General features: G+C 43.9%; 1 protein-coding gene across 1 annotated transcript in view; it reads right to left on the bottom strand.

The window, feature by feature from the left end:
* Positions 1–16,298, bottom strand: part of ZNRF3 (zinc and ring finger 3) — a 94,115-nt gene extending 77,817 nt beyond the window's left edge. The window contains exon 1 of the mRNA XM_086474347.1: positions 15,867–16,298. Coding sequence (XP_086330473.1) covers positions 15,867–16,298 — 432 coding nt within the window. The remainder of the gene's footprint in view (positions 1–15,866) is intronic.

Genomic DNA, 16,298 nt, shown 5'->3' with positions numbered 1-16,298 from the left:
GGATCTACATCATCAGTCCTGACCCACAACATCTCAAAATATTCTCGTTTTTGGTCCTCATGGGGCCCCAACACACATCAGTGCTGACACAAGTATTTCTAAAATCCTAGACAGACCCAGAAATAGGTATCACTGTTGTCCCCCCTCACACAGGTGGCACAGAACATCCTCAAGGGAAGGCATGAACCTGCAGCTTGTGAATTACTTAAAAGAGATATATAAAAATTATTTAATAAAAGGAGGCCTGTTGCAGGTAAGCTTAGGATTGATACACTGAAGCCCATACACTCACTGGAAAAAAATGTTAGGGAACCTGTAAATTTAAAAAAAAAAGTTTTAAGTCTCTAATCTAAGGCAACAAGCTACAAAACACCAAGGTAGCAAGTGTTTGCTAGCCATTTGACCTATGCATGACAGTAACACAGCAGGGAAGAAGGTGGAAGGAGATAATGTTTTATGAAAATAAAATCACACTAAATATGACAAGAACAGTCTAAGTAGAGCTGACCAAATCCATTGGGTCAGAAAACACACAATTCTATCACACAGGTCAACAACCCCATACAATCATACTTTAAAACAGTTTAGTCTAACAAGCTTAAAGCCCAGCCAAAAAAAATCTCAAAAAACATCCTTTACATAGGTAAACATTATGCTTTCCAAACTAACTTTTCTCTAATCATAGGAGATGCTCCATAGCCTTCATCAGATGGAAATAACCCCTTACAAAGTAGAAGAATTTTCCAAAGTCCATTCTTTCTCTAAACTTAAGGCAGAACAACTTTTGTCAAGCACAGCACACGCTGTTTGGTTCACTTAAAGGGTACAGCCACGCGAGTAACCTGGAGAGGAAGAAGAGTACAAAGCTGTAGACTCAACCACAATGGCTCCGGCTACTGCTTACATATGGGTTTACCAATGACTTCAGACCACTAAGTGTCACTGAAAAACATAATCAGAAATAGATTTGGAAATTGTAAGAACAATTAAAGGGCAAGAACACAAAGTTCTGATTTGTGCCAGTAACTAAATGCAGATGCTGATGGGATCAAGGTCTCTGCTACCAGCATAAAAACGATTCTTCCACGACGTAACTCTGGATCTTGAAAGCTGCACCTTGAGACAGTATAGGCACAATCACAATGCTCCTCTACAGAACATCCTGTTAGTCCACGAGTTCATTTAAGTCCATCCTACCCTTGAATACTTGATACTACTTCAAACCACTTTCAAAAAGGGCAGAAAAGTAGGAAGGAAAAAAAGATTTTCTACACACAGAAACCCATTCATTCTCCCCTCCTTTACATTGTGGGATATCACCTGCCAGAAGCCCTAAAGAGTACTTGGGCCCTTTTAGCAACTTACCCTTTGGTTTTGATGACTTCAGGCAAGATTGATCAGGAGCAAGGAGGGACCAGCACACACCTGAACAAGGATGAGGAGACATCCATCTTGGTTACAGAGCATTAACAATGATGCTGCTGTGACAGATGACCACACACAGAAGAAGCAACCTCTATGAGAAGGCACTCACTCCTTCGCAAAAGCAGTATCAGTACAATCGCAGTTACTGCCACAAAACCACGTTTTACACACCCAAAGACCCTTCCAGAGATGTGAGCTGAAGTAACCAAGAAAATACCAGGAAAAAAAAAATGTGGTGGCTTCCAGATGCTGGGGAAGGGGAAGAGTGAACATGTGACATGCTAACTTCCCAGTTCATGGATGGCAACTTAGTGCATAGCAGCTCACATTCTTTCATTTAGGTGGTTGTAATGCAACAGCTTATCCATGGCAAAGCCTGCAAAGTAGAAGCAGCTGTTAAGTGCAGGGACATGTCAACAACAGTCATCAGGCCTGTAAAACTGATCTTAAATCAGCAACAGTAACCCTAGAAACCATAGAAATTAAAACCCTTGCTTTACAAAGCCAAAAAATCAGTAAGGATTTTTTAATTCATTTTATTTTATTTGACTTGCAGTTTGATCTTAGTATTGTATACTGACTGTTATTAACTTCCACGTTAAGCAGTGGTAAGAGGTAAAATGATTCCTTTCTGACTGCTATGCTTTTAATGGAATTGGAATGGGAAGAGGCATACTTCAAAATTTCTCAAGGACCTTCTTTCAAAGTACGCTCTACTCACAGCCTTGAAGAGGTATAACAGTTTTCAAATTACAACACACTTTCGACTAAGATACTTGAAAGTTAAACTCCTGATTGCAATGCTGTCCTGTTTGAGCCAGAACCTTGGTAATACTTGCTACTCACCCTAGGTCACAAGTTTAGAGTTGGTTCTTTAATCTTAGTAAGTGGTTTTGCTGATATACTTTCTATCTAGGTTGAGCAAACATCCCAAAATGTTTCCAGAAGTTATTGAACCTAAACTCACTTAAAGTAAGATGTGAATTCTACAGAAATGGTAAAGTCTGAAAAAGAAACAAACACTTGGAGGAATTCCCCCCCCCCCCCCCCGGCCTGGGGAAAAGGTTGCAGAGCCGGTTTAAAATCTCATGCATGCACCACACACTGCTTTTATTTTCACAGAATCATAGAATGGTTGAGACTGGAAGGGACCTTGAAGATCATCTAGTCCAACCCTCTGCCATGGGACGGGACATCTTCCACCAGACCAGGTTGCTCCCAGCCCCATCCAGCCTGGCCTTGAGCACTGCCAGGGAGGGGGCAGCCACAGCTTCTCTGGGCAGCCTGTGCCAGTGTCTCACCACCCTTGTAGTGAAGAAGTTCTTCCTAATGTCTAATCTGAATCTTCCCTCTTTCACTTTGAAACCATTACCCCTAGTCCTATCACTACACTCCCTGATAAAGACTCCCTGACCATCTTTCATGTAGACCCACCCCCTTTCAGCACTGGAAGGCCACTGTAAGGTCTCCCCGGAGCCTTCTCTTCTCCAGGCTGAACAGTTCCAGCTCTCCCAGCCTGTCCTCACAGGGCAGCTGCTCCAGCCCCCTGAGCATCTTCATGACCCTCCTCTGCACCCGCGTGAGCAGGTCCATGTCTGTCTGGTGCTGGGGGCCCCAGAGCTGGATGCAGTACTCCAGGTGGGGTCTCACCAGAGCAGAGCAGAGGGGCAGAATCACCTCCCTTGACCTGCTGGCCACACTGCTCTTGATGAAGCCCAGGATGCGGTTGGCTTTCTGGGCTGTGAGCGCACATTGGTGGCTCATATGCAGTTTTCCATCCACCAGCACCCGCAAGTCCTTCTCCGCAGGGCTGCTCTCGATCCACTCCTTGCCCAGCCTGTCTCTGTGCTTGGGATTGCCTTGACCCAGGTGCAGGACCTTGCACTTGGCCTTGTTCGACTTCATGAAGTTTGCATGGGCCCACCTCTCCAGCCTGTCCAGGTCCCTCTGGATGGCCTCCCTTCCCTCAGGCGTGTCAACCGCACCATGCAGCTTGGTGTCATCGGGAAACTTGCTGAGGGGGCACTCAATCCCGCTGTCCGTGTCACCAACGAAGATGTTAAACCGCACTGGTCCCAGTATCGATCCTTGAGGAATACCACTCATCACTTTTCTCCACTCGGACATCGAGCCGTTGACCATGACTCTTTGGGTATGACCATCTAGCCAATTCCTGATCCATTGAGTGGTCCATCCATCAAATCCATGTGTCTCCAGTTTAGAGACAAGGATGTCATGTGGGACAGTGTCAAAAGCCTTGTACAAGTCCAGGTAGACGATGTTGGTTTCTTTTCCCTTATGCACCGTTGCTGTAATTTCGTATTCTGTTTCTTAATTGTGTATTTCTTAATTTTGTATTTTGTTTCTTTTGGTTTCTGAAACCCTTTTGGACTAGCAGTAGTACCACACGTTAGAGGTGGGACAGAGGGAAATTTAGTAAAGCACCATCTTCGATCATTAGCACCAGCCTTCTACCACAGCTCTATCAAAGCTCTACCAAAACCAAACAAAAACTAAACTGTGATTGTTGGATAAATCCTTCCCAGAGAGAGAAGTATTAGGTATTTCCATATTTCACAAATTTCCCTGTCTCACAAAGATATTGCAGGGTATGCAGGGAGAAAGAAAACTATCTTTACTAACAGCAATTTGGAGGAGAGAACTAAAGAAAAATGAAGTCACAATCACATCCACCCATCCCTAGATGCAGGCACAGAAATTGCACTCCAACAGCCACACAGTTCAGACAATGACTCCACATCAACATTAGCAAAATGCATAGGAACACCGAATTCCTGAAGATACCACACAGCTGCTTCACTTTCTAAACAGGTCTTCCCTTAAAATTAACTGTGAAAAAGTGGTGTTTGGATGCCATGGAAGAAGAGTATCAAGATCTGTCCCTACTTTTCTGCGTTTACTAGTAAAGTTCTGTTTACTGGTATATTTTAGAAACTCTCACGGCTACAGTAGTAAGTTACAAGTCTGTATTTCACTATTTTTCCATAGCAAGAGAAGCCTTAGTCTTTGAGCAAACTATTCACATCAAACAGACAATGAAGCACTTTCCTCCTGCGGTTGCTTCCCACCACTATTTAGCTATGTAGGCAGTGACATAATCGATTTTACTTGCTGAGCTAGGAAAGGCTGCACCAACAAAGATATGCATCTATAGCAGGAATGTCTAAACCCACAAACCTTTTCCACTGTAGGCCATGCATTAAAACAAATTATCATCACTGAAAGACAGAATTTTTTACAAAGTGAAACCATTCAAATTACTACATGAAAAAACTGCTACTTCGATAACAGAGGTCCAAACAAGCCTATGAGAAGAGAATTCTACTTAGGAGATCACCATGTAACACAAAGCATACAGAACTTCACAACAAAAACTAAGCACTGTAGAGCAGGATACAGAAATCTGCCTGAACTACTGTCATTCACACAGAAAAGTTTTAGGGAAAAAACCCATAGCTTTGCTGTCCCAGTTGTCCATTGACAAGGTTTCTCTTGGATGGAACATCAGTGACAAGGTACGCAACATCACACAAGATCCACAACAGAGAGCTGAGAGGATAAAGCAGAAGAGAAACACGGCAGAGAAAGGAGGAAAAGAGAAGTCCACCGCAAAAGCTAGTCTGAGGAAATACTTTCATATGACATACACACTTCGTCCTGTGGCACAATCAAGGCAAAGATTCAAAACCACAACGAGGCCTTTCTAAGACACCAAAACTAGTGAATTTAAAGTGACAAAAAACCCCACATCTCTGGTTTTGAAAGGACATACAGTGCCAGCTCTGAGACAGTCCAGCTCCCGGGCTGCAGGCGCCCAAGAAGGCCTGGAGTCAAAGACAGTGTGAATGGCAAGCTGCTGAGGCAAAGAAAGCTGAGAGGAGGTTAAAAACTTCTGATAGCTGACCCATCTGGTATCTCTTTTAAGATTCCTGCCTGAGTTTGGTCCGAGTTTCATGCAAGCCAAACTATCCAAGTGGAACGATTCACTTTAATAAATCGGCAAATTCCAACTAAAACTTTTTTCCCTAATTTCTGTTCAGCTCCCACTGAGTGCCTAACCTCAAGTTTTCAGTTCCTCTTTAAACCACAAACCATGACTATAACCTGAGCTCCCAGAGACAGTGGTAGAATCCTTCAAAACAACTGCATTTTGCTCAAATTCTATTTCACTGCATCTGTCTCTTCTACAATGTAAGCATCTGTAGTAAGGCTCAAACAAGGAGCTAAGATGCAGTAACTGGACTACCCCCAAACTGCAGAAATTAGAAAGGAAATCAAGTGGTTCACCCCACAACTAAGTATTAAAGCAGTATTTTTGTAACTTAAAACCACTCTGATGACTGCAAAGCCGAAAGGGACCCAAGAGTAAACAGAGGGAAAGAAATTTTGTTGTGTGAGGAGGAACTTCTGCTCCAGTTAAAAAGAATACACACTGGAGTGATCTGAAGCTGCCTATAAATATTCAAGAACATCAAAGCTGGTCCTGTTAAATTAAAAATGCTGTCACACAGATAGGAACTAGCCTCTAGCACTGCCAGCTTCAACATGTGAGCCTCTGATCTGAGAGGCAGAGGCTCAGCTCTTCAAGAAATTTTATTCACTGTAAGAAGGAAAAAAAAAGTGAACCAGCAGTTGAGTTTAATAAGGATATTAAATACCTTACAAGGGAGCTAATTAGAGCTTAACTCTTTCAGGACACTTCAGCCCTTTTACTGACCAGGATGGCAGTTTCTCCCCATACTACTTCCCCAGCTGGGATGTCTCCAGGCTCCAAGAATGTTCCTATCCAAACCCCTGAAATAAATGCTTATGCAGTCTTTAGAAACAGAGATTTCGTTGGTTTCATCTTAGCGTAACTTTAATTCACTCATACGGCATATGTCACACATACATACATACATACATGTGTGCATACATTCTGGCTGACTATTCCACATTAGGGATCTGTGTTTAATACTAAAGCTGTCCCAAGAGATTTCAAATCTTCATCTTCCCATAGCTGCCTGAAGATAACAAGAGGGGTAGACAACAGGAGACCATATCACTTGCTTTGACTTCTCTTGTTCAAGGAGACTCAGCGCCCAGTGGCAACTGAATATGAACAAAACATGCATGGCTGAGAAACTTATCCCAATATGCAACTGCAACCCTGTTATTTTACTACAGAAAGATCTCCATAAATTCCCAGTTTCAAAACCTACAAAGATTATCACTGCAAGTTACAAATGTGGTGGGGGAGGAGGAACTCTGGCAGCAAAGCTTTCTCAAGTAAAATAGCGGAAAACCCCACTAAGATCACACCTTGGGAGTTCTTTTGCATTAACTACTCTTCAATGTCTTTTCCTCAAACACAGTTTTGGGAGGCAAGAGATAGTATCTTTTAAACAGGCAAAACACTGCCAGCTAGCAGAATGGGGATACCTCGCCTTTAAGCAAAAAGAGGTCTCCAGCCCTTGGCTCCTATTAAATAGTGAACTCGGGTAGCATCCCCTGGCTCCGTTTCATGGGTTCATTTCTTGCTCCCAGCCTTGCTACACATCATTCAGGACATCTGCCAGCTTGGCATACAGACCATAAAGCGTTCATCTCCCCTTCATCCTCACAGCATGCAAGACAGTATCTGCTCTGAAGGGCTTCTAAATAAATACAAAACAGGTATGAGGAAGTATGCTGGACCCTTGTAAAACACAACACTGCAATGGAAACCAATATATTTTCTTGTTATAGCATACACACCCTTTAGAGACTGCCTTAGGAGAAATCCTAATCTGCCTAAGAAAAGGGCAGCAACTGCTACACTGCATATCCTAACCTCTATCCTTATCTCCAAAGCCAGCAATGACAGGTAAAATTTAAGTGCTGCAAGAACAGACAGTATTAGTGTGCACAACTGGCATGCTATATATATAATATTGATGTTCTACCTATGCGATATGGACAAAATTATTGTTGCTGTTGTTCAGGTAAAACCTATCAAAGCTGAATTGCAAGTGCCACCATTTAGCCAGGCCCAAACAAGAAGTAAAGTCTGTAAATCTTCACAGGCAGTCTCTGCAGGGGGAAAAAAAACAATTAAAAAAAAATCATCAAACCCACTTAATCTGTCATAGAAGTGGACTGTTTAAGGCTGGAAACTTTACGTTCCAAAGGCGAACTAAATGGAAAGTTTGGTTAGAGTCTCTTCTGCTTGCAGAGGGGAAGCAGAACAGATAGAGAGAAATAGAGGAGAAGGATTTTTCCCACCCACACTTAATACAGTTTTTATTGTACTTTTTTAAAGCAGGTAAGCATCAAAAGCCTCGAAGTAGAAAAAACAGATATTGGCGCAAACTAGGGTCTTTCCTGAATTAAAAGCAATATTTCAAACACTACAATCAGAAGCATTTGAAAGTTGCTTAGCAAGCACATGCAATAAATTCACAGCAGGAGGCACGTACTTGCAACATGCATGCCTGTACAGCTAATTAAACAGTTGTACTCAAACCATGACTGCAGACTCTAAAATATGCCGCTTAGTTCTTTGTCAGGCCAGTCACCTCCTCACTGACTCGTCAGTTTGCTTTACTACTGAAAATGACACAAAATAATAAAACTGCTTAAGCTCAAGAAAACCACCAGAAAGCTTAAGCTGGCCAGCAACTTCAGAAAACAACTAAAATCCTTACATTAATGCACAGAGTAACATGGATCTGGGAAGCCTAGAGAGTCTGCATATATTAAGCTACATATTTAAGGGTGTACTCGTGTCTGGAACATAACAGGCACCTAATTAACCTTTGTAAACTGGCTTTTCATCTTAAAGCCAAGTGCAACAACAAAAGTCTTTTAAAGCAGCACGGAAAGGAAATTAAAAAAAAAATAAATAAATAAAAAGAATGAAGCAATTCGTCACTGTGAAGAGGACACCCTAAGCCACCAGAACCCTATTTTCCTCAACACTACTACTCAATTCTAACATAAGCACAGCTCCACCAATGGGATAAGTGCAGTAAAGTGCAATTGTCAGTCTCTACACTGGGTATCCCCAACATTACACTCCCCTGGTCACCTCTCGTTCAAGTGTCAAGCAGTCAAGAAAAATGTGGAATAAAGTATTTTTTTTTACATGGATCTTCTGTTGCTGTTGTAAGAATTTCAAAACATGTCTTTGTTTAAAAACAATCTCTTTTTCCTTTGCCAATCTCCTTTAATGTGAAGGGCTCTCCCTTCAAGATAGGAAACATGAGAAATAAGGCCAAGCATTCAACTTTCATTCATTCTGTTTTCATATATAGGCACCACAAGCTCTGGGCTGACCACATTTGAGTACTGACATGCAGATGCCCAAAAGAAGAGAAAATACGTACAAGTTAATATTTAACACTTCCTAAATTGGGCACTTCTAATGTACTAGGTGTATTAATGCAAATACATGTACCACTTACATAACTGGGTAGAACACACAGCAGATTACTGACTCCAGCTCTTACCTTTCCTTAACCAGTAAGATGCTGGCCTCTTGAAAGCATTCACACTTTGAAAAACTGTGTTTATGAAAGTTATTTTGGTCCAGAAGGGCCTCACTTTGAAATTCCAAAACAAGGACTAGAAGACTGTAATAAAAAAAAAGGGAGGATTTTTAAATACACGCCCCACCACAAGATGGTATAAACTGAAAGAAAATTACTATGTATGCTAATCAATGGTTTTATACAACTACTCAAGACTTTCCTATAAGATCCACTTGCAGCAAAGCTGTCTGCATCTCTTTCTCACCAAGTTATGCCACACCAAATCACGACCTTTACCTCATTTTCTTATACTGCGCCTCTCACCTTCTCATCAAGAGACTGTCTCAGTCTTGTGTGCTGACAAGGCTCTGGTAGAAGAATTCTGGTATTGTTGCAACTGTGCAAATACCATAGGCATTGGAGCTTCCTCCAAAACCAGTAACTCATCACTGAATTTGGTACCTTATCTTTTAAACAGCCCTCTCCCCTGTAGTAATCCTACAAACATTTATTATTGCCTTCGACTCATTTAGAAGCAGTTTGCACAGGCGACCTTAACTCTCCGTTAATACATTATAATGTAATAGTCTAAAGCTTGAAAGTCCAAAGTTTTTAACTAGGTAAATATGATTTACTAGCTTTCAAAATTCCATGATAATTTTGGGTTTATATTAAGTGTTTTCATAGGGTGGGTTTTTTTCTAGAAAATACGAAAGAAGACACGAAACAGTCCCACCGAAGGAGAGAGAAGGATGTTCCTGCAGAAGGTTTAAGCAGCCAAGTACCCCTTCTCACCACAATCTTTGACCCTGCCCTCTTAATTTCTCTTACAGTATTGCAGTGTACCTTAACAGGATGGTGCAAGTACAGGATTCTCAAAGCAGAGCACTATAGCTGCAAGTAGACATCACACAACAGCCAGTAGTTACCATAGAAGGAGTTACCGAGCCCTTTTACCACCCTTCTAAGAGACATCTTGGATATTGCAATACCGAAGAATTAATAAAAAATAAGGATCCTTATTTACGAGATTGCATTTGGAAACCAGTGAGAACAGGCAACTTCTTGTGAACTAAAGCAGCAATGATGTGACTAGACTGGAGCTCACTGTGTGAAGACAGTGCCCAGTGTCAAGACAAAACAGTACAAGAGCACTAATGACCTATCCAAAACACTTCAGTGGGCTGTCTTCAACTCTCTCCGTATACCACCCCACACCACAGTACACAATGGACTAATGCACGACTGAAACTTTAAAAAAAGGAGGGGAGGAACAGAGGGAGGGATGGAAATTGGGAAACAGCTAGAGTAATCTGAGATCAAGCCCAGGACAGCACCTCTGCTGCAAGCAAGCTACTTGTGCATTACACACTCCACAAAGGCTGTCCAGGTACAATAACTGTGCAAGTCTTCACCTCAACAACCTTCTATTTTAAATGTGAATTACACTCCCTTTATCATCTTGGCCTTCTCCTGTAGAGGAGCCAGACCTGTGGTCACCTGCTGCATTCCCATGAAAAACACCTTCCTTTCACAGCACGGAAAACTCAACTGGCAGTGTCAGAGTAGGGGACCCCAGCCCTGAAAGAACCCAGGCAATGTGGCACATGGGCAATCTTCATTCTTCTGTCAGAAACTAATGAAAAATAAGCACTGATCAAGCTCAGATCAGGCACAGCACAGAAGCTATAGAAGAGGAGCCTGCTGTCCACAGGACCAAATCTGCATTTTTCTTCACCTATCAACTCTCTCCCATAACAGAGTGGATTGATGAGCCCTGCCAACTCATGGAACAAACTCAAACCTCCAGTTCAGGTTTCAAAACCTGCATGTATGCTTAAAAGAACTGAGATTTTAGAAGATGCACAACCAAAACTTCTGAAATATTTGCTATTCCACGCATATATCAAGGCTGTATTGTAGAAGAGTTTTGTTCCTACCAGCTGGATAGTCAAGTCTTAATACAATGATAACCAGAAAACAAAAGAAAAACTGAAGCTTAGATTAGGCAAAGTTTCTGATCTACAAAGCAGCAAAGCAACAAGTATAGAAATTACTCACTGCTCTGACTACATGATGACACACACCCATTGCTGTCATAACCAAAAAGGAGCCATCAGTGACTTGCTGTTATTAAAATAATTAATTAATTAATTAACTAAAAGAAAAAAATTAAAACCGGAAATAAGCACTGTGAAAGCTCAGATTTTTTTTTAAAGACATCAGCAATTAAGTGTCTTCCATTCATGATTCATCCTTGTTATACATTTATCACAAACTACTTAACTTTCAGCAGGCCTTCAGAATGGTGATAGGACTCAGGGTTCTGTCTGACCCAAGTTGAGATGGGAGGCTCAAACCGGACAGTGCTCAGATTCAACAGCTGAAGATGGACATCTCAAAGATGACTATTCCCACCTGACTCGCAACATTTGCCAATTGTGAGCATAACATCATAACACCAAAGACTGAAGATCAGAGGACAAAACCTATAACCTAGTCCCGCTTCTCATACAACACACAACAGACATGTTCCAAGCCTCCTGTCTTTGTACCAAAAGGAGAAACATAGTAAATGCTGAACAGCCCTTCTCCTCATCCCATTCTCAGCATCCACAGGTGCAAGCTCTTTGTTTTCCATCAGAATTGAAGTGCCACTGTTTCAACGACAGCTCAACTCCAAGATACTTCACTCCAAGGACACGATGACAAAGCAAACCTGAAGCCCCCAAAACTGGTACGAGCAACTCAGTTTTACCAGAGAAATGTATTATGCCTGATGTCCTCAGGATCATTACTGTAAGCCACAGCTTTACAGTTAAGGTATGGAAACTAACACAAACCCAATCACAGGTGTCTTCATATTCTAAGAGGATAACCAGCAAAGAGAACATCCAACAAGGCAGTGACTCAAAGCCACATACAATTCTGCTTCCTCGATTTGAATGGCCTTCAGGCACTCAACTCAAGCACGAAGAAACTTAACCTGCCTGTTCACAAAATAACATGAAAAAAAAAAAAAAAGAAAATACACATTTTTGTTTTCCAGTCTCAAAGGACATAAACATTCCCTTGACCCGGCCTCCTCCGATCATTGCCAGACATCTATATATCTGCACAGTTATTTCAAGTCATTGCTTTCAATGCTGTTAAAAGCTCTGCGAACACTTCACAGTGCCAAGCCTACTTGACAGAATTTTAGTCTTTAGCAGCTTTCACATTTTGAGAAAACAGAGGAAAGGTTCAAGCTATTCAAGTAAATAAGGGGTGGAAGGAAGGAAGGAACACACAGGCATGTGGTCTTGCACCCCAGTTCTAAGCCTCCCCATCTTCTGCAAGAGAAAGATGGCAACAGCATTGCTGCAAGGGACTGCCACGCAAGAAGTTGGGAAGTGTCCCACTTCTGTTTTCTTCCTGAAGCTTAAAGCACCAAGTTGTGCTTGTTCTCCTGAAACTATTACCTTTTGAGCACAAAAATACATGCAACTGGAGACTATTAAGTAAACTACACATCACTACAGTTCAATGGCTAAATAAAGTTCATTATTCCACTGATGGGGCTTCCAAGCAGAAACAAACCAAACCCCAAACTTTTATTGCACAAGAAAAACCAGGCATAATATTCCTAAATCTCTCCTCCATGCCGCTTCTCTTCAAAATTGTATATATTGGTAACCCACCTATATTACTGTATTCAGCAGTGTATCTAAGGCAGGAGCAGCAAAAAGAAAGACTAAGAGAGAGAGCTGACAATGACGAATGAGTACCGTTTAAAGTTTTTGACACGTCAGAGCTTTTAATGCAATCTAAAACAAATGTTAAATTTAATCCTCTTTTCCCAGCACCTCACCTGAGCAGTACCATCAGCACCACAACTTTGTAAGAAACACAGCATTTGATGCTCCACCCTAGCTATCAAGGAGAATAACCAACTGGAACAGAATCTTGCCAATTACAATTAAGATACACAATCGCACTCTGAGAAAAAAAAAAAAAACACTGCTTGTCAAATCAGTGATGCTTATTGTCCTAGCACTGTTAAGTCTGTGGCCATGTAGCATCTAGTTTGACATTGAACTGCATCTGAGCCTGAACAGTACAAGAAATGTCAACCATAGGGAGATCACCAGCCATAATTTGTTTTAAAGCAAAATATCATTTTAGAGGTTTCAACAAAGTCTTGTTTTCACAGTCACTCTCTAATCAGATGTTTTCAATTTCCAATCTCAACCATACTAATGGCCAGGATATTGCCCCAAGAAACATGTAATATTCCAGTGTGCCAGATACCACTGAGATGGTTAGACCTTCAAGCAGTTTAAGGACCAGCTGACACAGCAACCTAAGGATGAGTTTGCTGAACACAAACTGTGGCCACATGAAAGAAGACATGAACATTTCATCTCTCTGAAGAGTTATTCTGGTAGACACTTGACCCTAATAAGACTTGTTCACAATAACAGGAGAAACAATATAATAGCATACCACTTCTGGATAGGAATCTGACCAATAACCAGTTTAGGAGTGAATGTATGACCTATCAAAAGCTGAAAGTGCATTGTTTCTTAAGGGTTTTTTTTGGTTGTTCAGACTTTCAAGACCCAATGAGTAATTGATGCTATTAACATAAACAAAAGTAAGTCTTTGTGTAGTCTCAAAACCACAATTCCTTTGATCCATTCTTTAATGTGTGCCTGATTTTCAAGAATTTCTAATATTCCATTTTAAAGAAAAATGCTTCTTAATCTTGAAAGAGCTGTATCCACTGTCAACGTGGATAGGGCCAAGAACAGTTCGCTTCACTGACTGACGTACCACTAGCTACTGTTGAACAGGTTCTCAGGAGCAGTAGACCTTCATGATCCTTTTCTGAATCTCACAGTGAGCTTTAAATGATGATCCAGAACAGCAGATTCATGTAGTTCCATAAATATACAGCCTAGCCAAAAAAGGTAGGCAAGCCAATGCTGTGAAAATCTGTATAAATTTTGGCTCTGAAAAAGTCACTTTCAGGAGGAGAGGAAGAAAGCACGACACTGATAAGAGATGCTGTATGTAACCTAAAAAATCACCAGTGAAAATATGACTGAGAGCATTCAGTCTAGCTGCTCTGGAACAATGTCTGCCATATTCTCTTCTCTGAAAAAAAACCAGCACACATGGTGGCTTGGGAAAAAAAAGAAAAACGCCTGTTCATGAGGTATGTTATCTAGTATATGTACAGATGAATAAGCAAAACAGGTTTTGAACGATAAATGACTGTGAAAGATTTGCCACATCATTTGCTTCCACTGTAGTCTTTCCTACAGGGGGTGCTGCCTATTCAGGTATTAAGAGGAAGCAGACCATGTTATATGCAACAAGGCCTACCAAAGTACATTTAATACCTTTGTTTCAAGTTATGAATCAGAGTCGTAACAATCCTCCAATCTCAAGGAAAGTACGACCTCTCTAAATGGCCTCTGTTCTGAACACTTACACCTGACATAAAAAGAAACTTTAGAGTTTCTTGCCGACCCCAAAGACACAGTATTAAGTCTCATGCATATAGTATGATAACACACCAAAACGTTAGAAAACATCGTCTGCTTCAGCCCCTACTAGCACCATTTTTTTTAAATGTCAGACATATAAGTTAATTGATCTATTTCTCTTTTCTCTGGAAGAATAAATGAAAATCCTTTTATCAGCAGCTTGTTCTCACAACTCTCCTGCCTGCAAGACAATTTTTGTAAGAAAACCTCACAGGTGAAATAACAAGCACTCAAAAGCAGTATTCTTTAAAAGTAAACAAAAAAACCCATGTTATTTTGATAGTAATGTATTTGTGCTTCTAGAGCTTTGCCAGTCGGTTTTAGAGCTTACTCACCACCAGTTAGCCTCTTCAAACTTTTATATATTTACTTATGTGTGTGTGTACGTGCACATGTATGGTACCCAAGCAAACAAACTCCACAGCTTTTAATGAGATATGAGGATCGCTATTGGCAATTGCTTAACAGTCAAACTTATTATAACACCATTTAAGTCTCTTGCCTTTACTTAGCCAAAGGGGAAAAAAATAAAGTCAACAATTACAAGCGACTACAAAGGCATTAGATAAGCACTTCGAGAGTTTCAAACAGAGTAAAGAATAGCTGCGTTCGGACAAATGCAAAAATTATTTCGCTGGCGAGAAAGGCGAGAGCAGCTTGGCGAGAAGCACGACGCTGCGGCTCAATCGCCGCAAACCAGCCCCAAGCGGGGGCAGGACGGGCGGGCAGGGGGCAGCAGCCCACGTACAGCCAGGCGTCCGCCGGACCGAGGACGAGCGGCGTGGACCGGCGGCAGCCCGAGCGCGGATGCCGACGAGGTGCCGCAACGGCACTACCGCGCCGCGCCCACGGCGGCCCGGGGCAGCCCAGCGGCGCACCGGGCACCGCTCCGCCCCGCTGCGGGCAGCCCCGCAGCGCCGGGACGGCGAGGGGCCGCCCCCGTGCAGGGTCTCCGCCCCCGTCGCGCGGACACCACGCAGGCACCGCGCCCGGCGGCCGCCGGAGGTGCGAGGGCGCGTGCGGAGCGGAGTCCGTCGCGGCCGCACCCCGCAGCACCCCGCGCCCTGAAAGCGGCCCTCAGCTTCGCGCTGCTCCGCGGCTCGGCCCGCTCCCGCCGCGGAGGGCGGCCGCGCCGGGTGCGCCCGGCTGTCAAACGCGGCGAGCCGCGCTCCGCGCCGGCAAGGTGAGGCCAGGGCTCGGCGGCCGCGGCGGCATCGCGGCCTTTGTGCGCGGGCGCGCATCTGTCACCGCGGCCGCGGCCCCCCACGACCCAGGCCGCGCGGCGCACGTGGGGCGGCGGGCCCGGCCCGGCGCGGGCTTTTGTGCCGCCAGGTGACGGGCGGCCGGGCCCGCGGAGCCATCTTGGGGCAGGCGGCGCCCCCCGGCCGGCGCTCACCTGCACGATCTCGCCCTCGGCGCTCAGCGTGGCCCCCGCGCGGGAGAAGCGGCCCTGCAGCCCCGTGGTGTAGGTGGTGTAGTCGCCGCTGGGGCTGGACTCGAAGAGCACCACCTCCACAAACGCCGTCTCCTTGCCCAGCGCCGCGCCCGGCGCCGCGGCCAGCAACAGCCCGAGCAGCAGCGGCGGCGGCACGGCCGGCCCCGCGCCGGCCCCGCAGCCCCTCATCGCGCGGCGGAGGGGAGCGGCGCCCCGCCGCCGCGCATCGCTCCCGAGCGGCTCCAGCTCCGGGGCCGGGGTCCCGGGCGGGTCAGCGCCCCATGGCAGCAGCCCTCCCGCCGCGCTGCGCCCCGCTCCTCGCCGCCGCCTGCCCCGCGCTCCCCGTCTCTCGCCCCGGCTCCTCTCCGCCCTGCCAAGCCGCTTCCCTTTCAT

Source organism: Leptosomus discolor, chromosome 16 (genome assembly GCF_034619465.1).
Source record: "Leptosomus discolor isolate bLepDis1 chromosome 16, bLepDis1.hap2, whole genome shotgun sequence".
Taxonomy (NCBI): Eukaryota; Metazoa; Chordata; class Aves; order Leptosomiformes; family Leptosomidae; genus Leptosomus; species Leptosomus discolor.
The sequence above is the reverse complement of the archived record's forward strand: the minus strand, read 5'-3'. Positions and strand labels throughout refer to the sequence as shown.